At 44.3% G+C, this 26100-nt stretch overlaps 1 protein-coding gene across 3 annotated transcripts; it reads left to right on the top strand.

Annotated features, from left to right (window-relative positions):
• Positions 1 to 6852: 6852 nt before the first annotated feature.
• LOC119432772 (zinc finger protein 37-like) lies at positions 6853 to 25756 on the top strand. Of its 3 annotated transcripts, none has more exons than XM_049658647.1 (3): positions 6853 to 6888; positions 16308 to 16438; positions 21878 to 25756. In XM_049658647.1, exons 2-3 carry the CDS (start codon positions 16320 to 16322, stop codon positions 22680 to 22682), a joined length of 924 nt encoding a protein of 307 aa, XP_049514604.1. In that variant the 5' UTR covers positions 6853 to 6888; positions 16308 to 16319; the 3' UTR covers positions 22683 to 25756. The 3 variants fall into 3 exon arrangements, with proteins under 3 accessions (XP_049514604.1, XP_049514602.1, XP_049514603.1); XM_049658645.1 differs by having other exon boundaries at positions 6853 to 7101; XM_049658646.1 differs by lacking the exon at positions 6853 to 6888 and adding an exon at positions 7111 to 7322.
• The last annotated feature ends 344 nt before the right edge of the window (positions 25757 to 26100 follow it).

The following is a 26100-nucleotide window of genomic DNA, read 5'->3' as shown; positions in this document are numbered from 1 at the left end:
CTGGTTTCAAGACAACCGGAAGTAGATGACATGACGTCGCATCATGACGTAGAGTGAAAATGTAGATTAGTCCCAATCCCTTGGTGAACGAGTTGAGAAAAAGTATGGCTAGAGAGGGAGGGTAATTTGTAATCGTCCGTAACTCTCTTAGTATGAGATGCTTCACTTAAATTGTGGCACGAGTGTTTTAGTGTAGTCGTACCCTATGAGTCTACAAATTTTGTCCAAACCATTTTAGGGGTCCTTTAAGCAAAGCTCAAAGCAAGCTTTCTTTGCTTGTTTTTTCATTCAAAGATGGTATTACAATGGAATAACGACATCAGTGTCGTAAAGAGTTCAGCACCGACGCTGGTGCTCCTGTTATCTTTTACTGTTAGGTCATATTACTAGATCAGCATGTCTGCACCAAGTTTAATGTTCTCTATTAGCATAGTGGAGAGTAAACAGAGTAACTTCACTAAGACAACCTAAAGGAAATGCTGACAAAAGCCAATGCAGAAGGAAGCATAGGAAGCTGTAAAAAGGAGGCTCCAATGTCCTACAATGGAACTGCATGAAGAGTGGTAACTTGTAGCTAGTGGAATATGCTAACAGACTGCTTGCACGGACAACCTCTTAGGCACCATGTTGATGAACTACCACGGTGGGCAGCTGCGCTGTTGATGTCATGTGCAAGTTATCTATAAACTAAATAGAGCTTAGCTTTTTAGCTATGGCATGCACCAAGCAGCAGCAGCTTCACACGGTGTCACTGCCAGCCATGGACGTCGGCAGAGGGGTGAAAAGGGGCACTTGCCTCCCCCCCCCCCTTCCAGACAGAATCCTGCAGACGCCCATGCTGCCAGCTGTGCTGCTCTGCTATACTAAATTTACACTGCCTTGTGATGCACTTTCACAGAATCCACAGTAAGGGGTAGGGGTAGTTCAAAATGCTCTTATCAAAGTACAGGACAGCTCCATGCAGCTTTACAAGCATTCCACATCTAGTGTGTAATACTGTACACTTCGAGGAGTGCAAAACGGTAATGACAGTAACTCAAACTGACAAGGCATATACCATGTCTTCCTGATTCTTGTTATTGTAATTGCATTGTTTCCTATCAAAGGCCAACTATGATGAAATTTTACCTTGGTTAAATTTGTTATGCTTGAGTATTATATACCCTTTAAGCAATCTTGTCCATGCTGCAAGCCTGGCAATTACATTGTTTTTCATTAGCAGCTTTTGAGCACCACCTAAACAGATGCCCCTTCCACCTGGAGGTCCTCGCTATGGCACAAGTCCCAGCACACTGCTGCTGAGATTTTACAGGATGTACCACCTTATTTCTAAGGTCATGTCAAGGAGTCGCTCATTCTAGGTGATGCATCACTTCCAGTGAGTAGTAATGGCTGGTTTATTTATTTATTTTTTTGGTTCTCAGTTTCGGTATCAAAAACAGCTTTTCTTGTGGGCTTTTCTTGATGCTTCCCCTCATATTTCAGACGTCAAATTTTGCATGGAGGCTCCCCTATTTTCAGCTAGGCTTCTTACACAGTCCAAAATTTAGTTGCATTTGGCCTTTATCTATTGCAGAACAGTGACCTGCTTATGTTGGCAAGCTTGTTGCTAAAGTACTCAAAACTTGGGACCTTACCTGCCCTGTCATAGTAAATGCTTTGTTTCAGAGTATTGTACATAAAATCATATTATTTTCTATTTACGCTTAGGTGTTGTGGGTCATTCATTGAGGAATTCCTCGTAGTTGTATTGTTTTCTGTGATCTATGCTAGAGGAGCTTGCACATATGCTAAGTGGTGTTTTCTGCAAACAGTACATCATTTAATTCACATAAATGACTCGGAGAAGTCTGTTTTATGCAAACACCCACAAAGGCCGTAGCATTCAATCTCGCCACAGTATGATGCCTGATTTCATTGCATAAAATTTGAGCACAAACACATTTATAACGGAGTTATGTCCAAAATCTTTTGTTAAGCAAAATCTCTCACTTCGTTGTAGAGATTGCCCACGACAATATATCGCTTGGAATAGAAAGAAGAAGGCACGTTCAGCAAAAGAAAACTCATTTAACCGTTTACTGCACGAATTTTTATCTTTTGAGGAAATTAGACATTTGCCTAGACCAGATATATGCCGAACAAACCTAAATTTTCAAATGCATGGTTGCGTTTTTATTAGCAAAACCTTTTGCCTATCATATAAGATACACCATGCAGCAGTGGCGCACCGACGGGGGGGGATTCGGGGGTTGTAACCCCCCCTGAGGCCGACTTAACCCCCCCTTTTGTTTAACCCCTTTTCTTTCCTTAGGCATTTGAGTACTGCAACTAAGATGTAAGATGCGCAATCGTCTGCACACTCGCAAAAAGCACATTTTTTTGACAGTTTCCCGTGAAGAAATCAAGATTAGTGCTGTTTAGATGGTATCGGCAAACTGTCAACCCCCCCCCCTGGCAGAGATCCTGGGTGCGCGCTACTGCCATGCAGTTGTCAGTATATTATTACAACCACATAGAAAGGCATTCGAATTGCAAGAACTTAAAACATTGCTGTAAAAAAAGATTTCTCGCAATTCCATATTCTACAAGTTTCTTTAAAATTTGATGACGTCATTTTTGATTAATTAATTGGTAGCCTCAGTATCTAAGAGAGAACCTTTAGAGCACTTCCTTTTATGTAAACATCTTTGCTTTGTGTGGCTCTCAAGCCAGATCAATACCTTTTTGTTCGTCTCTTTTTCGGGACCATTGTGTTCATCAGTGTTTAGAAAACAACGAACCCGACACGATGGTTATCATAACAGTGCTAGAATTTTAATTTTCTTGCGTAATTCATAAGTGTTGGTGCTAAGAAACAGTATAGCCTGTAAAAGTATAATATTTTGCCGCCAAATTTGTTCTCTCACTTCGAAACAAATAGTATCTGTTCTCAAGCATTCCATAACGAAATGCTGTATCATATATGTTACGGTAATTTATGCTTGCCTCGGAGAGCAACCTGAATGTCTCATTCCTAACATTACAATAGGCTGATAAACAGGAAAAAAGAAAACCCTGTTACTTTTTTATGTGCTGTAGGCTGATAAACAGGAAAGAAAAAAACACCCGGTTATTTTTTGATGTGCTGATTCGAAGTTGAAAATTGTCAAAATAGCCTGCTTACGAACTTTTTGCACGTGGTGTGAGGAGCAGGCACCATACACTATTCAAAATAAAATCGCAACTTATTTTCAAGATTACGAGCTGTGTATTGCATTGCTAGACATAATACATACTTCCTTTTTTATTTGATTAAGTTTCGATGAGTTGTCATACGTACATCATATATAATCAGTTGCGCACCGACCTGGGGGGGAGGGGAGTCAACCCCCCCCCCCCCCTGACGCCGAGTTAACCATGCTATTACTGACATTCCTGAGTTCTCCCCTTCCATCAGTCATAACTGACCTCCACATACACTGCCACCACGCATTGCTGCCACGGCTGTTTGGGTAAGAGTTTCAATGGATGACCACGTGCACTGCTCTGCATACTGGCTTCTTGGCCCTATCAACCTCTTTCAAGGCTTTTAGTAAAACGCTGAAGAAATAAACATCGTCATCATCCTTGGTGTCATTATAATTATTAGGCATTTTATTTGCTGTTGGATTCCTCTGACTAAAGCAAAGAAATTCCATATTACTTATGCCAAGTGATTGCTCCCCCCCCCCCCCCCCACAAACACACAAAAATTCAACGCTGCCCTGGCAGAGATCCTGGGTGCGCTACTGTATATTATACACCATGCGGTAATGGGTTAACATGAATTTAGGAGATGCTTATGGAAAGAAAGGCTCTAATTTTCTTCTGCACACTTCTACAGGTTATGTGCGACTGCAGCTGACATTACGGCATTGGGGATCGCAGCATGCCCCTGGGTATGCTCCTGGGCATTATGGCATTGGGGATCGCAGCAAGCTCTTGGGTATGCTCCTGGGCATTACGGCATTGGGGATCGCAGTATGTTCCTGGGTATGCTCCTGAGCATTACGGCATTGGGGATCGCAGCATGCTCCTGGGTATGCTCCTGGGCATTACAGCATTGGGGATCGCAGCATGCTCCTGGGTATGCTCCTGGGCATTGGGGATCGCAACATGCTCCTGGGTGTGCTCCTGGGCATTACGGCATTACCCAAAAGATTGTTTCGACCGTGGTTGTACTGCGGTACTGACCACATTAACACTGTGGTGCGCTGGGTCATCAGCCGCTGGTACCAGGAATATATACTAAAGCTTCTGGAGTGGAGGTGGCTCACCGAATGTGAAACCGGTCGTCGCCAACTTGCTCGGGGCAAAAAGTCCTCACCGCCGTGGTTAGTCGTAGCGAACAGAGCACGGAGTGTGCTGTCGCGCTGCTGTTGTAATTATATTTAATGATTGTGGCATGTTCTTCTAGAGCATTTCAGCACCTCAGTAGGCCATGGTGAAATTGTGCATTGCTTTCGGCTATACAAATCTGCTTAATTAAGCAGGAAATAATATTTCACCTGCAAGTCCACCTCTTTTGTTTGCTTACGGCTGCCTATGTGTGCACTTTCTTCAGTTGGGAACCATTGGGAACGTGCACATGCATGATGTACTACATATTGCACGTGTCTAGATGTTAAATTTACGCCTTAAATACCTGTTGGCGCCTCGCTAAAAAATCGCGAATACCTACCGTCGGCCTCAGACATTTAACACTTGAATATATGTCGAAAGAATATGACTCCTCGGTGAATGTGTATACAGACGGATCGGTCTCATCGTATGGGTCTGGTGCGGCTTTCGTCGTGCCTGCGCATCAAGTCATTCGACGATTTCGTCTGTGTAACAAGACGACTACAACATCTACGGAACTAGTGGCAATCAGAGAGGCCGTTCAATATATTTTGCAACAGCCTCCTCAAGTATGGGCAGTCTTCAGTGACGCAAAATCGGCTCTGCAACTACTTAGACTGGTGTTGAAAGAAAGCGCTTACAGAGTGTTGGCTCTTCAAACTGCCGAGCTATACACTTTAGCGCAAGAAAACGGCCACCACATCACATTTCAGTGGATTCCCAGTCACTGTGGTATACACAGGCAACGAATTGGCTGATGCCGAAGCGAAGAAAGCACTCGAAGAACCAGAGTCAATGCTTGCAATTCCTTTTTCAAGAGCGGACGCCAACTGCCTTCTCTCCAGTGTCATCCGAAAATCGACAGAAAAGCACTGGGACAATCCGGATAATCGACGCAGACGACTGCAGAGATTGGACCCTACCATGAAATTTAGGCTACCACCGAAAATTCAACGCAGCTGTGCCAGTCTTCTGCACAAACTAAGGCTGGGGGTAGCGTTTACGCGCGGATACGTTCACCTCATGCGACACACCGAGTCTCCAGACTGTGAATTGTGCAATGTCAATGAGACTATAGGTCATGTGCTTTGTGACTGCCCTAGGTACGTGCAAGAGCGTCAAAGGTTGAATAATGACCTTACACGTCTCGACAGCCCACCGTTGTCGGAGGACGTTATTTTAGGCCCTTGGCCAGACGCTCAATCAAGTTTCAAGGCCATCCAGGCGCTACTGAACTTTTTAAAAAGTACGGGCCTGGACTGGTAGGCTTTGAGCGTGCCAAAGTGCTTGCCATATGTTTTACATCCTCCTTCTCTCATCATCGTCACTCATCACACGCCTCTTTCTTTCCCTCTTCCCCTTCCCCCAACGCCGAGTAGCTGGCTAGAGGCTCTCTGCATTTCGCATCATTAAACTTCTCTCTCTCTCGCTCCGCGTGGTTCGGCTGGAATTTCATCGCTAGCTTGCAGCGCGCTTGTGTTGTGCTTAAATACGCGTGCAGTACGATTGTACGCGTACCGCAATGTCTGCTTGAGACGATGTATATCCAGTCCAGTTCCGGCTAGTCGTTCATAGCACTTCCAAGGTATATCTACCTTGGCACTTCCGGGCGACGAGCGAGGAATTCTAGATTTCCAGAACCGAGCGACAAGAACGAGCGATCTGTTCGCGTGACGGTCTGTTTCGTCGCTCGTCGCCGTCGCGCACAAAATCGCTCTTTTGCCCCGGGCAATATGGCGCCGGGTGGCTTCACTCGCTCCCGTTGGTGACCACAGTGGCTGCCCCTCCAGTAGTTTTACTCATAGTATCATGGAGGAAGGAAACCCCAGGAGAGGCCCTGGCCAGCAGGAGCGTGTATTGGAGAAGGTGTGGCGGAAGTCACGTGCTGTTTTTCGCAAAGGAGCACTGGGATGGGTACCCCAAATGTCAACGTTGCCATGACAACCGCGCTCCTGAAGCTTCGCTGCTGCTCTCGGTCTCTGAAAAGTGAGATAAGATTTTTCCGCCGGTGTCTTTCCCGCAGCACCTTTTGTTCGCGAGAAAAGCTGACTTTGGAGTGTGGTGTGTAAGCTTGAAAGTTGTGTTTTGGGTCTGTGAGTGCGAGTGTCGGCGAGCAATAGATACACTCAAGCAATCACGGCGCGGGTCTTCGTCGTCTTCTTCAACGTGCTACGGAAAAACACAGGAGCGCGTCTGCTTCACTAAACCTGCTACAGAAGTGTCGTAAGCTTTGTTTTGACGCGCGTCGGCAGCACACACTTTCGGCCGCTCGTAACAATGCAAGTTCAAAGTTCGCGCCCATCTGCTCCGGCGAGCTGCAGAACCCCTGATTGGAGGCGCAAAGAGAGGTGGCACACCAACATGGCTGCACTTCCGGCTTCAAAAAAGTGACGTTAGGGCCTCTCCTGTTTTGTTTCCTTCCTCCATGCATAGTATGCACCGTGGTCCCTAAAGCCCTTATATTTTATAAATATAGGGGCTTCAGTGGTCCCTGCTATTTCTCGCCACCTGCGGAGACCCGATAAAGTACGTACACGTAGAGATGTAACGTGATGTTAAAATTAACGACAGCAGTTGTATGACGATTTCGAAATGTGTCGTCGAGATTTGCGGCACGGCGTAACCTAATATCTGAGCAAGCTGCATCGGAGCATGATCGGCGTTTCAAACCGAAACGGCCGAAACCTCGACCGCACAATACAACTGTTTCGCGCGAGCACCTGTCGGGAAATGATTACAGTGAGCAAGTTTGTTTGGTGTACGTTGTGTGCTCTCCGCTTGGACCGGATGTCGTGCAGGTTTGAAACGTTACTACCCCGGCAGGCGATGTGAAATGCGTGAAGAACGCGCGAGTGCGTTTGGGCAGTCATGTTTGAAAAGTGTCGTCGTACGCTTGGTGCAGAGTGGAGGTTCTTCGTTGGGAACTCAGTCGAGCGAGTAGTGGTTCCAGACGAGCGTTGGTAAGAAGTACTCGGAAGTTCTTCAAGAGTTTCGAAAATTTCCAGGAAGGAAAGGGCGCTTCTAAAGCACGAAAGTGAAGCTCTTTTGTGTATGTGTGTTTGTACGTGTTTCAAGCAAAACAGCCTGGTTACAGTTTTCTATCAGTATATATATATATATTTTCAATCTCTTCACACCTGTGTGCATAATCTAAATTGTTTTAAGCAAAACATTCTTATGGCTACCACCCATACTACTGCTAGAGTGTACTAGATTGATTCTAGTACACTCTACTACTGCTTATGAACTAGCACAGCGGAAGTATACAGTCGAACCCGGGTTTATTTAATCTGAAGCGGATGTCAAGAAAGTTCGATATATAGGTAATTTCTTTGTATAAAATAAAGAAATATTGTACAAAAATTTTAAGGGGATTTTACTGCTGGTCATTATACACTATAATGCATTATAATACATAGATTCGATATACGCATCCGGGTTCGACTGTGTAATCAAAATTGATTTAATCAAAACATCCTTATGACTACCCATAACTACTGCTTATGAAGTAGCACTGCGAAAGCATAATCAAAATTTATCTAAGCAGAACATCCTTATGACTACTACCCATAGCTACTGCTTATGAACTAGCACTGTGGAAGCAACATTAGCTGCCCCATATGGCACCGGCCACCCAAGCTTTCCGTACTGATGGCAACACAAGATCACGTAGACTAACGACGGGAGGAATCGTACCTTGTAGAAAATGTTGCGCCTACACGGTGCCCTCTAGCCAGCATAATTCTTGAGGCAAGAATAATGCTTTCTGCATATACATAGTACAACTGTGCATGCCATATGCGTTCAAATGCTGCCGTGGATCGGGCAACACTTTGCTTATCGGCAAAAGGGTGGCTGCTTGGACTGTTTGGTGAAACATTGATTAAAGGTGGAAAACCTTACTTTTAGTGCACAGCTAGTAGGAAGGAAGAAGGTGACAGAACAGAGTGCACACTAAAAAACTAGTTTATTGCTCAGATGACTGGAATATAAGTACAATCGGAATGGGAGGGAGTAGGGCATGAAATAACTGCATAGGCCCATGTGCAAGAACCAGCATCACATCAAGAGATACGGATACTCATTATCTAATAAGTTAATAGAAGGTACACTCTCTCATTGTTTACCTGCATCATGAATAAGAAGTCTCATGAAATTCACGTGCTCCTTTGTCACTGTATTTGGACTGTATAGAAGTACAAGACAATCCACGTTTGAGGAGGAACCCAAGGGGAAGATTTCTGCTATACCTTAAGTTCACAAGGTGTCGCATCGCCTAAAAAGAATTGTTGAGAAAGTGGGTGTCAAGCTTGTGTTTACAGCACGGAATGAGCTAGGGTCGCTTTGTAAACGTGTCAACTCGGATTGCGCTTCTGGGCCGGGCTGTAAGAAGAAGCATTTTAAAAAGTATGTAGACAGCATCATGGGAGTTGTTTACTGCATTTCATTGTCGTGTGGTCGCTGCTACATCGACCAGACAGGGCGATGTATTAACGGCCACCTGACAGAACATTCCAGTCTGATGAGTGGATCTGTAGACAGCCACCTGGCAAGCCACTGTTTCAAGTGCAAGTGCACCCCTAGTTTTGACGATTGCCAAGTTGTGGCCAAATACAGTGAGAAAAGAGTGTGTCAAATTCATGAGGCCTGTCTTGGTTGCGATGCAGGTGAAAATAAATGCGTGAGTGCACCTTCTGTTAACCTATTAGATAGTTAGGGTCAGTATCTTTTGAAATGATGCCTGTTCTTGCACATGTGCCTACGCAGTTATTTCAAGTGGCTCACGACTGCAGACGTAGGAAGCTGAAGCAACCGCATTGCCATCTGGCTAGTGCCTACTGCCCATGCTGGCATACCTACCACAGCTGGTCAATGGAAAGGCACATATGCTCTTATAATGATCCATACCAACCAGCCCATCTCGCACCTTTGCTCAGCACATGTAGACAACAGAAATGGCACTGAATCAGTGGGATTACATATGATTAAACATTTGTGTAACACTTTGTAAGTGCCACTTTCTGAGCTTTATACTGTTAAGCCTCAAAACGGCAACAGACATTCCTTGGGTGCTTCCCACAAGGCAGCTCCTTCATCAGTACTGCCCAGACGTTGACAGGGCCTGACATAAACTGACATGCTAACAAAGGAGCTCACTTTGAGGCGACAACAACTGCCGCCCTTCATGGAAGTGGTAACTACTGTCAAGGCTACTCCCCTGGCCCTGACAAGCTGATCATCACGGAGAGTCCACTAATTGGTGCAAGGGGACAATTTCAAATTCTTCCGTGGGAGCTGCGTCGACTTTTGTTTCCCGAATTGTCACATGGTTGCAAGTATGCGAGGGTAATCGCACAACATTGGAGGCATAGTCCGGCGGAGCGGTGCAACTTCATGGGCGGGATTTTGCGAACTGTTCGACGAGTATGATTGGCTGAGACACAGTAATCAGATTCCCTGGTCTGGTCACCTAGGAAAGACAACTATTTCATAAGCAGGCACCTTTGGTGCAGTGAGGGGTTTCCTGACGTGTTCTGATGCGTGCTCAGACATGTAGTGAGCTCAGACACTTGAAGTGCTCCTACATGGAGTGGGCTTACATTTCTGGAGCCAGTGTCAATATGTAAAAGAAACCCTTTTTCATTTGCTCTTACTCCTGGATGTACTCATCCCTATGCCTGGAGGATTCCTGGCATAAATGCTACCTCGAGCCGCAACAGTACTTGCATAGGATGCAGCTGTGGTGATATGCTGTCACCACCACTGCCGCATATTTTCTGCTGCATCACAGTTTTGCACAGCAAGGCACTGCTTCCACGGCTGCGTTCCACACTTTCTTGCTCTCTACTTGAGCAGCTGATAAGTGCGCTGTATGATTGTCTTGGGGGGTGTCTTTCCTGCTGGGAAGACAGATATAAGTGTGTCCCCTCTGGTAAGGACGTATTTTTGGGCTAGTTGGTTCTTCATCATCAAGTAAAAAACAGTGCCAGAATATGCACAGGACCAAACGACGAGTAACAGGACAGACACTGGGCGCCCAGTGTCTGTCCTGTTACTCGTCGTTTGGTCCTGTGCATATTCTGGCGCTGTTTTTTACTTGATGTGTCCCCTCAAAATACGAAAGAAGAATGGGAACCGAGGGGCTCGATTTTATTAATTATAACCACATAAAGCCAACAGACAACGAAGCCAAGGAAAGCATCGGGGAAATTGAGTGTAGTTGAAATTGGAATGTAGAAAATAATGAAGAAAAGGGGGAAATGAAAGTGGACGAAAAGATAACTTGTCACCGGCTCCCAATAATGAAGAAAAGGGAAATGAAAGTGGATGAAAAGATAACTTGTCGCCGGCGGTATCTTTTCGTCCACTTTCATTTCCCTTTTCTTCATTATTTTCTACATTCCAATTTCAACTACACTTATTTCCCCGATGCTTTCCTTGGCTTCGTTGTCTGTTGGCTTTATGTGGTTATCCCCTCAAAATAGAAGCATAAGAAAGCAGCCCAATGTTCTTGGATCACCAGACTATAGCTGCGGCAGCTGCTTGCTTAAGTCTTTGTTGTAATACATTTTCAACTTATTTACCAAAGGTATAAATATTTGCCAAAGGAACTCTATGTTGGGATCCATCACTTCATAATCCCTCCCAGCTTTGTGCAAAGTGGCCTACAGTGCCTTTTGTTGAACATACTTAACGAGCTTCCTTAGTTGCTAAACAATGCTGTTGTGAATATCGGAGTGGGATATGCTACTTGCATGGGCTGATGTATGCCCAAAATTTCACACAACAAGCTTCTTGCCCTTTCCTCGAAGTTCTTATATCCCTGCCACAATCTTTATTGTTGGTAATTCTTTTTTTATACATGGCTAAGCAGTGTTTAATAAAAGCAAAGAAATCTCATTACTGATGGCGTGGGGACACCACCAGAGGCAGAAAACGCTACCGTTACACCGATAGTATAGAAATGGATGGCATGACGAATGGTTGCACCACATTATCTTGAAGTTGATTGCTGGTGACTATGTTATGAGGGGGCCTTACCTTGAGACTGTGTATTTACTTCCCTATTCAAGTACATATATGTGAAATGCACAAAGGTTTTTATTAGGCTGCACCGATTTGAATAAAAGTTTCTGCATCAAAGGAACACTGCAGAGACAAATTATTTTAGCTGTGTTAGTAAATTACCCTTCTGAAATACCAAAAAACGCCACCCTTACCAGAAAAAGACTCTTGGGCCGGTATTTTGTCACGATGCCTTTCCGATGCTAATGCCTTTTCGTGCTTGGTCAGTGGTCAGAGCGATGGTCCGCTCACATTATCAACGGGATCAGCCGGCCGTGAACGGTGGATGATAAGACTGGTATAGAATAAAGCATAATGTATCGCTACAAAATACCGGCCTTGGTAAGTCGGAAAAAAAACAACAACAGGAAAATGAAAGACTGGTGATGGTGCCGCTGCGTTGAAGTTTCTTGAGCCTTTATATTCCGGAAAGTAGCAACACTCTCCTACATGCGTGCGCTTTCTTCTTCAATTCTCCTTGGATTTCACTTTCCCACAGGCCAGTGCACGGCGTGCTTTTTAGGCCAGTGGCCGGCCGGTGCCACGAAAGAGTCGATGTGCGCACTTGTTTCATTCGTTTGAAGCTGGGGAATTCATTGTCTAATGACACTGGTACGACTAGGGTAAACTTCCAATAGGTCGTGCTTATGAATACATTAAAAAAAAGACTCTGAGATAAACTAGCGGAAGCGCTGTAAAAAATGGCTGTCGTTCAGTGGCTTGCTCTCCATGGCTGTGCTGCTATGGCCATCCATGGCGCAGCGATGTCTGGTATGTGGAAAATTTAAGCAGCACAGACAATTCATCCATTCATTTCATATGTGTGGCTTTATAAAAAACCTTTAAAGAAATTAGCAAGAATATACATGGTTTATTACAGTAAATCCACCTTTATCCAGGGCACGACCTACTGGAACTACAGACCTGCACAGATGTCCGGCTTCTATGGGAGCAGCTTGCGCCCACTTTCGTTCAACCGGTGGCCATAGGTGGCGCTTTTATAACCTGTTCGTCTGCTACTCGGCGGGTGGCTGGGCGGCGTTCAAATGTGTGCGCCTGCTCTTCTGTAGCGGGCTGCTAGCATATGTGCCGGCTGTACTCGTTGTTTTATTTTCTTGCACCGCTCTTCCTACTGTACCTCGTGATTGAAATGAGAAGCAATCATTCGCAAATTTTGCTTTCTTTTTTATTTTCGTGAATTTATGCATTTACAAACAATGTAAACGATCTGTGGCTGCAGAAATAGCGGCACGAGCACTGGAACAGATCGCAGAAGCAGACGACAGCGAACAGGTTATAACTAGCGCCACTCTGCTCGTATGTTCTGTCCCTAGGGCAAAAAACTAGACCAGGCATGCTGGAGCAGGGAGATCGGTGCAGGTCTGTAGTTCAGTAGGTCGTGATCCAGGGCACCGAAAGCACTTGAGCCAGTGTCACTACGCCAGGCACATTTTGGGGTCGCCTGAAGAGTGAATAAAGAGAGCAGTACACGGGCTTGAAATTTGCTAATGTCGCTGCACAATAAACTAACAACATGCACATTTGACCAGAAATAAGGGGCCAAATGCAATGCCCGTAGCTGGTATTCTGTGACAAGCAGCGAATAAAGCCCATCAGTTACGCTATTTTCTTTCGTGTTACTGGTGGCTTGCTGAACAGTGGATGACAACATAATTTTTAGAAGCTATGAAGTGATATTATTTTTTAAATTCGGAGCATCACAAACTGAAGGGTTGGCGCTTACAGCATGCATTAGAAAAATCAGGCCATATTCTCCAATTCATACATAAAAACTTAACATTATTTGGTTTGACAAAAAACTATTTCGTATGTGCATTTTTTTTTTCTTCAAGCCATTCGCCGCCAGTGTTTCAGAATTTCCGACACTTAACTGTATGGAACTCGAGATTGTAAGGATGCGAGTGCTAATTAATGAAAGAAAAAATGTTTCAGTAATTTGTAGGCGTGATTAAATGTTCGGGACTGGCTGGTGATTCGTATGTAGAAAAAAACATGCCCTTGGACATTTACCATGAGAGTATTATTGTGACCTGTAAGTTGTTTCTTTCTTTATTGGTGAACATAACTTTATGAGAATAATGCAGCTTTCCAAGGGCACGCCAGTACGATTGTAATGAACACGAAATCGCACTAAATTATGTACGCAGTGTACAGTGCCCAGTGAATTAACACTATTCATGAAAACTCACTGCATTGGTTAACAGAGCCGACCAAAAAATTTGTGTGGAGATCTTTTTTTCAAAAAAGTTCAAGCAATAACTCGATGTACTTGCTCCAAACACACACGCCGAAAATATAACATTTATTTCTGACTAACCAGTTCTACTTTCAGCGAAACAAGACAACAAAACTTGGTTGTCATCATATTGAGATTCATGTCTTGCACCGTTAAAAAAAGTGCTTGAATGAGAAAAATTATTTGCCACACGGACACACATGTGAACTTACAAGCAGCACAAAGTGTCGCGCTTCCATGGCTTCCCAAGTGCTATTCACAAAAGTTAGTCGCACATACACAACATTGTAAAGGATATCTGGCTAAAAAATAATGTGATCACGAAAAAAGAAAATGCTGTACTATGACGCAAACATTAAAAAAAAAAGTTAGCGACATGTGTTACACGCATTAAATGTGTAGTGCACTGCTGCAATGTGATGAATTTAAAGAAGAGTTTGGCTTGAAAAAATTATAAAAATATTTGTGCGACTTTGCCCACAAGTATTAAGAGAAGTACAATTATTGCCTCGCAAAGAACGGCGTGTTTCGAAGATGCCATGTTTTCCGATGTTGTGCAGCCATTGTTTTCATCACATGATGTCCCGTTTTCCACCAGGGATTGCAAACAGTACTAGTCCTTTTGTCTTGCCTGCTGCTGCATTGAAAAGCACAGCAGCCAAGCATTCTTCGGGCAAACAAACTTGCAAAACACATGACATGCAAAACACACATGCGGCGTGGCAGTGCGATCTACACATAGCCAGCAAATGGTGGCCGGAAAAAAGTAAAAAATGGGTATAACAAGTTTCATCAAATCTCTTTGACATAAGAGCAAGCTGTTAGGGTGATTTCGTGCGCGGCAGCCAATCAGCACGCAGGAAGCGAGGCCGTGGCGACTGAGAGGAGGACAGTGACTCAAGTGAGGCTGCGGCGGCAAAGATCCAAGAGTGTCGCTACTTTCTAGAATAAAGGGGCTTTAGAAATCCCTTCATCAGTTCGCTGTGACATCATGGATTTTCGTCATGGATCGCGCTTCGATGGCTTCCCAAGTGCTATACACAAAATTTATCATGGAAAACGACTCACATAATTATTTAGGCAAACGCTCAGTCGCAGGCACAACATTGTAAAGGATATCTGGCCGAAAGATAATGTGAATGCGAAAAGAGAAAACGCTGTACCATGACGCAAACAGCTAGAAAAAAAAGTTAGCGAGATGTTTTACGTGCACTAAATGTGTAGTGCAGTGCTGCAATGTGATGAATTTAAAGAAGAGTCTGGCTTGCAAAAATTATAAAATCTTTGTGCAACTTTGCCCACAAGTATTAGAACTATAGTAATTGCCTCGCAAAGAACGCCGTGTTTCGAAGATGCGATGTCTTTTCTTCCGATGTGCAGCCATTGTTTTCGCCGCACGACACCCTTTTTCCTGCCTGCTGCTGCATTGAAAAGCACAGCAGCCAGGTATTCTTCGGGCAAAAAAACTTGCAAAACACCTAACTTGCAAAACGCACATGCGCTGTGGCATCGCGATCTACACATGGCCAGCGAATGGCGGCTGGAAAAAAGTAAAAAATGGCTAAAACAAGTTTCATCAAATCTCTTTGACATAAGGGCAAGCTGTTAGGGTGATTTCGTGCGCGGCAGCCAATCAGCACGCGGGAAGCGAGGCCGTGGCGACTGAGAGGAGGACAGTGACTCAAGTGAGGCTGCGGCGGCAAAGATCCAAGAGTGTCGCTACTTTCTAGAATAAAGGGGCTTTAGAAATCCCTTCATCAGTTCGCTGTGACATCATGGATTTTCACACTGTCTGCTTTTATCAGTTAAAATGGACAACATTGTGTTCTAAAACAGCCAAGGACTGAACTTAGTAGGAAGCATCAAGAACTTTTAATCAGCCACAAAGGCCGAAGTTCCAATAAAACTACTTTGCAATCAATGACGACAGACTGACGTACTTACCCTGGGGTTTCGGCATAAAATTCCTAAATGAAACGACCGTCACTTTCTATTATAAAAATTCACCTATTACCACGAAAGTACAGTTCAAGAATATTTTACCAACGTAAACTGATTCAATTAGTGTGCCGTTAAAAAAGGGGACGGGGGTGGTGGGGGGGCACGTCAAGCCTCATCAATGAGTCAGAAGTTAGAGGTATGCCTGTATGTATCCGACTTTGCATGATGTTGCTATTTATAATAGGAAAAGTTTCTTGTTTCTTTTTATTTATGTGAAATAGAAAGTTGCTGCCCATTGCGTTAGAGTGGTACTAGGTGCATGTCCTCGTGTCAACGCGTACCATTGACAAATGTGCAACTTTTCTGATTTACTTTCACTGCGGAACAGTAACAGCCATCATTATTTTGCGCATTTCTATTCTTCAACACACTGTGCCTGCTGGTTTCTTGTTGGGAACATCAGTTTTGTGCTTTGACGCACGTTCTTCCTGCAAGAAATGTTCTGTACCAATGTCAGTAGAGAAAAAGACATGCAAGAAGGAGAGAACATTTCTACTCAAGAGTAAACCTCAAATGGTAACTTGAAAGCTTTAGTGCTATGGGGAGTAAGACTAACGCATTCTCACATATTGAAGTTTCACTGTCGTGAAAAAAAAAAAAAAATGTGCACATCGTTTTGTAGGGCCATTTAGACATGGATGGAAAAGAATTATTTCAGACAGCAGTCCTGCTACCAAAGATCGTCTCCGTAACCACATTGGCAGACAGCACTGAAACTTCAGGAGACGCAGTCATCACAGACAATGACCCAGGGTGAGTTCGCTTGAGTCCATTAAAAAATGATCGAAGGGAAGTGTTTGTTCATGCTGGCATTAAGGCAAATTGATGTTTATGCCACTGCAAAAGGTTTTCTTCCAAGTGGTGCATTATTATGCTAGACGAAGTTTTCACTTGGCCCCCGAGATGAGTAGCGTCTTGTGCCGGTGCGCGCAAATGCTGAGAATTGTTCCCTCGCTTGCCGCACACTCAGTGGCCATACTCAGTGGCAGTACCCAAGTTGGCGGAGGTTCATTGAAGAACAGGACATACCTAGTGCATTCATGGCCCAGCTCACTAAAGCATTGGCATGAACGCTGTTCAATGAAAACCTGGCACTTACCCAGTGCATTTGTGGCGCAGCTGGCTAATGTGTCGGGGGGGGTGATGTCCTTGAGGAACTCAGTGTGACATGATGTGTTCTATTCCACTCAGCATCGGAGAAATTTAAGGGATTTCTTTCGTCATTGTAGAATGGCACATTCCCAGTGTGACATGCCTAGTTACCCAAGTTGGCGTCAAAGACGGTCATGGAAGAGCGGCACGCACGTATTGGCACATACCCTGTAACCCAAGTTGGCATCAAAGAGGTTCACTAGGAGACTGGCACAGACTGAGTGACACATATCCAGTACTCCAAGTCGGTGTCAGAGTTTCATCGAACATTGTCACATACTCATTGACCCAAGTTGGTCCGATGGTTGGTTTCGAGCCTCTTATCTCAGCAGAGCTGCCATTCCCCCCTGACTACCCAGTGACCCACATAGGTGGGAAAACGGTTAGATACAAGCAGATAGATATATAGATAGAAACACACATACATAGATTGTCCCCTGAAAGTGCGTGACGTACCCTAACTTGAGTTTTGCACAATGGTAACATAGAAAAATCTCAACGAACTGTACCTTGTCTGGGTAGAGGGTGGGCGAGAACAGTATGACAAGCAACATACATCATACTAGAATGTATAGTCATAATGGAATGTATATTATGTACTAGAATGCATTTACTCGCAGTCGTACAACTCTGGCACCTTACCTTACGATTGGAAAACTGGCACAGTAAACCCCATTCACAAAACTTGACCACCACATGATCCACATAACTTCTGGCCTATCAATACAACGCAAAGTTATGGAATATGTAATATTCATGCATCTAATTAATTGTCTTGAAAATAACTTCCGTAAAAACTTTTCTCGTTACACTAAACCCTCTTCACTAATTGCCTGCATGCCAATATAGATTCTGTTTTTTTAACAGACTGTATATTTCTTGATTTTTCCAAAGCATTTGGCAAAGTGAACCATGCTTTGCTTCCTTATAAACGAAGCGTTCTTTACATAGACTCTGCCGTAAATAATTGGATCCCCACCTTTCTGACATCACGTGTTCAATTTGTAACCACTGTAGCGAAGAAGAGAGACGCTAGTGGGTCGAGCGCTCTTGCTCGGCTACGGCTCTCGTGCTTGGAAGCTGTGACTGCCCTGACCGTTAACGTTGCGCTGCTCCGAGCTCTGCCAAATAAACACCTTTAGAATTGGTGGAAGTTCTGGGTAATTTCTTCGTGGACGAATGCCTTCATTTCCGCGGGCAACGCTGCCTGGTTGGATATGGCAGCCAAACCAGTGAGGATTTCATCATGCAGTAGAGATCAACGGGTCAGTGACCGCTGCTGGCGGAGTTCTTCATAGCTCTGGCACAGTGTGATATTGTGATAATTTCGACCACAGAGTGAGGATTTTTAGCCAGCAACATGTTAAAGGCGTCGTCCTCTATGCCTTCAGGATGTTTCAGGATTCGATCAGACTCCACCATGGTCGAATTGACTTTCCGGCATAGATCCAGGACATCTTCAATATAACTGGTGAATGTTTCATCTGGCTGTTAAGCTTGGTCTTGCAAACGCTGCTTGGAACGCAGCTTGCGAACAGCAGGGCAACCAAATACATTGGACCATGTCAGGAACTCTGCTTCATGGTTATACCACAGGCTGGCCACACCAGCGAGGTAGAACAGAACATGGCTCAGTTTGGCCTGCTTCGTCCCACTTGTTATGGGAGCTTACCCTGTCGTACGCCGTGAGCCATTCGTCCACGTCAGTGTCGTCCGCTCCAGTGTAAATAAGAGGGTCGCTATGACGAGGCGCCCCGGGACACGCAGCGGGTGCGGGAGGAGGCGTTTGCTGGGAGGCGTCTTGGGGCATGGTAGATGGTAGGGTACGGGACCGGAGTTCCAGGATGATTGTCTGAGGGTACCCAGCACACTCCACCAATCCTCTAGGCGCTGCCAAATAAACACCTTTAGACCACTAGTGACACTAACTTGCCTTTAGCTCTAGTTGACTCGGGTGTCCGGTGAAGGTCAGTGCTCGGTCCTTTATGATTCCTAATTTATATTAATGACTTACCCATTCACGTTTCCTGAAACATTTGTCTGTTTGTGGATCACTGCATCCTATGTTGTAAGATAACTGATCCCTCAGATATTCTGGCATTTCAGGAGCATCTTAATAACATTATTGAGTAGTGTCGTACTATGTGGCGCATGGAATTAAACATTAAAAAGTGTAAGACTATGAGCATTTCTCATACCAACGTGATCTGCTCCACCTATACGCTTAATAACATCCCACGAGAATGTGTATCATACCAATACTTGTGGGTTCACATTGCTAGTAATCTTTCCTGGAAAACTCATATTGACCACATAACCTCTAAGGCCACTCGTACACTGGGATACTTTCACTGGAAATTTTCATTAGCGTCATCATCGCTAAAAGTATTACTGTATACAATTTACATTGGTCCACAGCTTGAATACACATCATCAGTATGGGAGCCTGAGCACGACACCCTCATACAGTCCCTAGAGGCAATACAAAATCAGTCAGCCCGATTCATCCTAAACAACTACCACATTGTACTGACTGTGTTACTAACATGAAAGCGGTCCTACACCGTCTGCTGTTAGCAGCCCACAGAAAACAATCTTGCCTATGCCATTTCAATTATATCTACTGTCACAACCCATATTTACATTCTCTCTGTGTTCAACCGCCACCATACATTTGATCTCGCATTAACCACCGCCAAAACAAAAACATTCGACACTGCAACACCATCAGCTTTTCATGTTCATTTCATCCCCAAACTAGCGAAGATTGGAATAACTTACCCGCAACGCCTACAAGCATAACTGTCACCAATAACTTTAATATTCCACTCCAAAGCTTTATTTTATAATTTATGTTGTGATTGACAGTATGTTTTGCGTAACTGTTCCTATACTACTTTTTAAACTTGTGCCATGTACTTTATATTTTATGCCATGTACATATAATGTTACGTAAAACGACACAAGGCAAGACTATTTACAGTTTATTTACTCTGAGATACACAGCAGACAAGATGGTGGACATCCCTCAGCACCAGACAGACCTGTCTTCTTTGTTGTCTGCTCCACGCAGAATGTCTCTCTTGGGTTGTGGTAACTTAGTAGCAGTAATATAAGTTATGCCATGTAATTTTGTTATACTTTGTGTTGCTTACCATTTTTCATGCCATTCTTGCCATGTTTTGCTTATGCTTGCAATATTTTGTCATGTACTGTATTGAGCTACTCATCTAACACTTCTGGTACAATTTGTTTTCTTTTTTTTTTTATTAGTCGTTAACTTCCACGTGCTTGCCTTTTCCATTTTCCTGTATTGTTTATTGCCTGTTTGTATTTTATTTTTCTATCTATAAACAAATTTGTGTGATTTGCCTCTGTATTTAAATCTTACCTTTGCCTCTACCCTCCGCAATCATTGCAGAGGGAAGAAGCAATGTTATCCATTGCAATGTACAAATATACCTCAAGGGTATAATAAATAAATAAATAAAAATAAATGTTATGCGGCGAGTCAGGGGGCAAATGCAACAAACATGGCACATAGTTGTATTTTTGTAGCCTAATTAATAAGGCTTCCCAGGATTGATCATATGATAAGCCTGTTTGTGTTTCTTCACATAACAAAGGATTAAAGTTATTGCACGCAGGTAATAGGGGCACCAAGGAGTACTAGTGTAGGTGACTTCCTTGTTTCTTTTTTCTTTGCTCAAAATACCCTACATTAATATTGACAACCTACAAGGAAGTGCTGTGACTGTTTCTTTCTTTTTTAATTCTTTTTCTTTTTTTTATGCAGTAGCATTCTTAGGGCACTTCCTGCACTTTTTGGGGGCTATCTATCTATGCATGTATGTCTTTGTATATGTATAAATGTAGCTATGTTCGTATCTAACCTGTTTTTCTGCCTACCCGGGTCACTGGGCAGTCAATGGTGGAATGGGTAGGGCATCAGGCTGCTGTGCTCAAATAACAAGGTTCGAAGCCAACCATCAGAACAACTTGGGTCTCTGAGTGTGTGGCAATGTGTAAATACGTGCCGCTCTTCAATTAACCTCCTTCACGCTGGCATGGGTCATTGTAGACACGGGACGCGGTAGGTACCGCTGTTCGAAGAAACTCTTTGATGCCGACTTGGGTAACTAGGTATGTCACACTGGGAATGTGCCGTTCTACAGTGATGAAAGAGATCCCTTAAATTTCTCCGATGCTGAGTGGAATTGAATCCACCTCAAAGAAATACTGAAGGACAGCAACCCAACCAATAAATTAGCTGGCTTCGCCACAAATGCACTAGGTGTGTGCCGCTCTTCAATGAACCTCCCACGAACTTGGGTTACCGAGTGCGTACGAATGAGTGTGCGGCAAACGAGGGAACAATTCTCCGCATTCGCAGGCACCGGTGCACTGCTTTTCCTATTGGGGACCACGCGTGGACTTCGCGGCAGTGCCACTAGTTGGCGCAGCATCTCCAGAATAAAGTACGAGAGAAGAGCCCGGTTGCCGCATGGTGTGTTAATGAGCGTTCCCGCGCAACGGCATGCCATGCATTTCGGAGGCCGCGTGCGGGCTTTGCAGCGGCAGCACTAGATGGCGCCAAGTGTTCTTATACATGTGCGAAAGTTGAGTTCCCGCTGCACCACTTGCTTCATGCATACCTCGTTTCGACGGCAATACGTTGTGTCGCTATATTGATTCAATGCTAATGCATTCCTGTAGACTGTCATGGTGAGATGGATCCTGCTGCAATTTCTTGCTTTCATGCTACCTTTTTTTTTAATGTTGGTGCTGACTGCAAATTACTCATACATCGAAACACAACCATAGGAGCAAAAAGTGTGCAAATGCTATTGCCTCGTTAAATACTGCTAAGCTGTTACAGTAAGTGCCCTGATTTATTAAGTGCACTTTTCATATCTGCCTACAGATGGCAGAACCACTTAATGCACAGTAGATATAGCATTGTTTTATTGTCTGTAACGTCCCCTGAAATAGCTGCAATTCCTTAAGTACGTTTGTACATTTCCTTTTTTCAAACTTCAGAATCCGGGACGGTACCATTGCAACCTCAGCGGTGCAGTGTCGCAAGGCCACTGGTGCAAAGAAATTCTATGAATGCAACGTGTGTGGGCGGTATTTCAATCACAAGACAAGTGCCGATCGCCACCGTGCCTTGCACACGGGCGAGAAGCCACACCGATGCCCCGTGTGTGACCGGAGGTTTGCCCAAAAGTCCCAGCTAGTGAACCATCTGCCCGTGCACACCGGCGAGAAGCGACACGCATGCTCCACGTGCGGGGAGCGGTTCGTGTGGCGGAGGAGTCTCGTCGTGCACGAGCGTACCCACACGGGAGACCAGCCGCACCGGTGCATCTACTGCTCGGTGACGTTCGCACGCAGTGATACGCTTAATAATCACATGCTGAGGCACACCGGGGAGAGACCGTACGAGTGTGATGTGTGCGGCAAGCGGTTCACAGTCAAGCCGACGCTCGTCCGCCATCGCCGCACCCACACAAGTGAGATGCACTACACATGCAAGCAGTGCCCGGCTGCATTCCGCCTCAAGGCGTCTCTGAACAAACACCTACGGCTCCATGAATGTGGTGTGGACGTATGCCACTGCCCCATCTGCAAGAGGGCATTTTCTCACTCCCGTAACCTTACGTTGCACATGCGTCTTATGCACAATGGGGGGAAGCTTGGGGTGATGGGCAATGACTGTAAGGCGATGCCTTCACTACCAAGTGGCCACTCCAGCACGTCGCCTCCTGTCAACATAAAAACTGAGGACTGTGGAGTTCTGTCAAATATGGACGAATTGATTACTGGCGATGTGTACTTGTGATTAGTTGATGCTGTTAGCTTCTATTCCAGCACACTGCCTACTGCCAACGTAAAAGCAGGTGGCTGTGGAGACCTTTTGATTATGGACGACACATACTCGTGATTAGCTGGTGCTGTTAGTTTGTCTTTATTTATTGTGTATAAGGTGGGCCATAACTACGCTATGTGATGGATCTCCATGTGAATACAAGCTATTCAAAGCTTACTTGGCAGGTCCTTTCTGTTGTCTACAATGATTTAACAATGTGGAAAAAATTGATGTTCAGTTTTGTGCAAGCTGGCAAAGGAAAAAAAAAATCTAATGGAACCGCATCCATACAGTTTGGCATGCATCTGACTTTATATAGAGGATGAATAACTTGCGTAATCACTTCCAAGGTAATTTTGAAAAAGAATTAATGTAGTGTGTATGATTACGCTCAATGGATTGAACGAGGATATATTTGGAAATAGCAGCGCTGGTGTTAGCATGTTCTGGCATGGTCCTTAAAGGAATCCTTAAAGGGACAAACGTACCAAGTGGTTAGGGTAAGTACTTCAGATCAATAAGGGATGCATTTAAAAGCTCCGTTCAAAGCGTATGATTTATTATAAGGTTTAAAAAATATCTATCGCTGCCAATCGCAGCAGCACCGTTCCCCGTTTTCAGCTGCCCCCTCCCAATTGACGTAGTTATCCCAATCGATGTTAGTTTGGGGAGCTATTCAATTGACTACCCAAGTTCCATGATTGATAATTTTTCCAACTTTATGGTGAACGAGTGTTGTTTGTAATAGTTGGAATGCTGGTTAATTTGTTTCTATAAAAAAAGTAACAAAGAAAATACAACGACAATTTATCACTACACTCAAGCACTTCCGGTGCACAGCAAGTGTCATCTGGTTGTGTTACAACTTTGTACGCGTTGACGCGAGCTGTGCGGTCAGTGTTGATCTTTTTTGTGAGCACCATGGATCGGCCTTGTTACGTTGCGGGCTGCAAATCTAGCGATTGGCTACATGGCAAGCTGCAGCGTCATTTCCCTCTGCAAGGCAGCATGTGAGCAGAGTGGCTACAATGCATCGGGCTGTCAGTATTCAATCAGCGCCAGCATCTACGCGGTTGCGATCGTCACTTCACACCGGAGGCTTACTGCCACAATATAAAGTTTTAGCATCTCCGGTATTCTGGTAAACGCAAGCGCAGGTGGAGTGGGCGTTTTGCTTGATAAGTAGAGGCGCAGTCTAAACGGCCTGCACGGTGCAAACACCTGGTAGCACGGAGCTCAACCAGACATACACAGAGCTAATATAGCAGTAATCGAAGTGTATTCTTCTTTGCTGCTGGTGTAAATTTTTTGGAAGGAACGTAATCATGTACACGTCTTTTTATATGTTTAAAATGTTTTACACTTGGTTACAGCAGTATTAGCTATGTGTTTGGCTGGTTAAGCTCTGCACAACCAGGTGGCTGGCACCGCTGCAGGAAGTTCACATTTATGCTAAAGCCGCTTCATCACAACGGTAGTAGTATGGAGGAGCTTTAGTTCACGCTTTCGCCCATCCGTCAAAACGCCCAGTTTGCCTGCGGTTACCGGAATACCAGACACACTCAGAACTGTGACAGAACACTCACAACGCATGCTGCTTGGATAACTCTTGCTGGGGATTGACGGCTAGGCGGCTAGCAGAGAGGTCGGAGAGGCTTCGCACGCTGCCTCCAAGACAACTGGAAATAAACGACACTGATGTCACATCATGACGCAGAGCCTAGTCTCAATCACTCGGTGAAGGAGTTGAGAAAAAGCATGGCTACAGAGGAGGGTAATTTGTAATCGTCCGTAACTCTCTTAATATGAGATGCTTCACTTAAATTGTGGCGCAAGTGTTTTACTGTAGCTGTACCCTCTGCGTCTACAAATTTTGTCCAAACCGTTTCAAGGACCCTTTAAGTAAAGCTCAAAGCAAGCTTTGTTTGCTTGCTTTTTCCTTCAAAGATAGTGTTACAATGGAAGAGCGATATCAGTGTCTAAAAAGTTCAGCACCGACACTGGTGCTCTTGTTATCATCTTTTGCTGTTGTGTCATATTACTAGATCAGAATGTCTGGACCATGTTTAATGTTCTCTATTAGCATAGTGGAGAGTAAACAGAGTAACTTCACTAAGACAAGATAAAGGAAATGCTAACACAAGTGAATGCAGATGGAAGGATAGGAAGCTGCAAAAAGGAGGCTCGATGTACTACAATGAACTGCATGAAGAGCGCTATCTTGCGGCTAGTGGAATATGCTAACAGACTGCTTGCACTGACATCCTCTTAGGCGTCATGTTGGTGAACCACCACGGTGAGCAGCTTACGCTGTTGGTGTCACGTGCAAGCTATCTCTAAACTAAATAGAGCTTAGCTTTTTAGCTATGGCAATCGCCAAGCTGCAGCTTCACACAATGTCACTGTGTTGCCAGCTGTGTTGCCCATCTCGTGATTTGCAGTAGTATTCCTTTACACATCTACGCTAGTCTGCTCTGCAATGCTAAGGCATTGCGCTGCCTCGTGGTGCATTTTCACAGAATGCACAGTAAGGGGTGAGGTAGTTCAACATGCTATGATGGAATTACAGGACAGCTCCAGGCAGCTTTCCAAGCATTCCACATTTGGTGCAAAATACTGTTGGGAATCTTCAAGGAGTGCAAAACGGCAACGGCAGTAACTCATACCGAAAAGGCATATATACCATGTCTTCTTGGTTTCTATTGCAATCTTACTGTTGCCTATCAAAGGCCAACTATAACGAAATTTCACATTGGCTAAATTTGTTACGCTTGAGTAGTATATACCACTACAGCAATCTTGGCAATGCTGCGAGCCTGGTAATTGCATTCTTTTTTTGTTAGCAGCCTTTGAGCACCACCTAAACAGATCTTGCACGTGTTTGCCTTTGACCTTTTCATGGAATGTTTTTTGCCTGTTTGTATTTTATTTTCTGTATCTGTAGTCAGAGTTTGTGTTATATGTCTCTGTATTTACCTCTTACATTTTCATCTGCTCTCTCTTCTGCAATGTACAAATGTACCTTGAGAGCATAATAAATGAATAAATAAAAATAAATAAATGTGATGTGATGAGTCGGTGGGGGGGGTCAAATGCAACAAAGTAACATGGCGCATAGTTGTATTTTGGCAGCCTAATTAATAAGACTTCCCAGTTTGATAATATGATAAGTCGCTTTGTGCTTCCTAACACAACAAAGGAATAAAGTTCTTGCATGCAGGTAATAGGGGCGCCAAGGAGTAAGGGCAGGTGGCTTCCTTGTTTCTTTTTTTCTTTGCTCAAAATACCCTAGATCAATGCTGGCAACCAACAAGGAAGTGTTGTGATTGTTCTTTTTATTTTTAAATGCAATGGCATTCGTATGGGTGCTTGACACACTTTTCAGGGGCTA

This window comes from Dermacentor silvarum, chromosome 11, assembly GCF_013339745.2.
Source record: "Dermacentor silvarum isolate Dsil-2018 chromosome 11, BIME_Dsil_1.4, whole genome shotgun sequence".
NCBI lineage: Eukaryota > Metazoa > Arthropoda > Arachnida > Ixodida > Ixodidae > Dermacentor > Dermacentor silvarum.
This window is presented reverse-complemented; position numbering and strand designations above follow the sequence as displayed.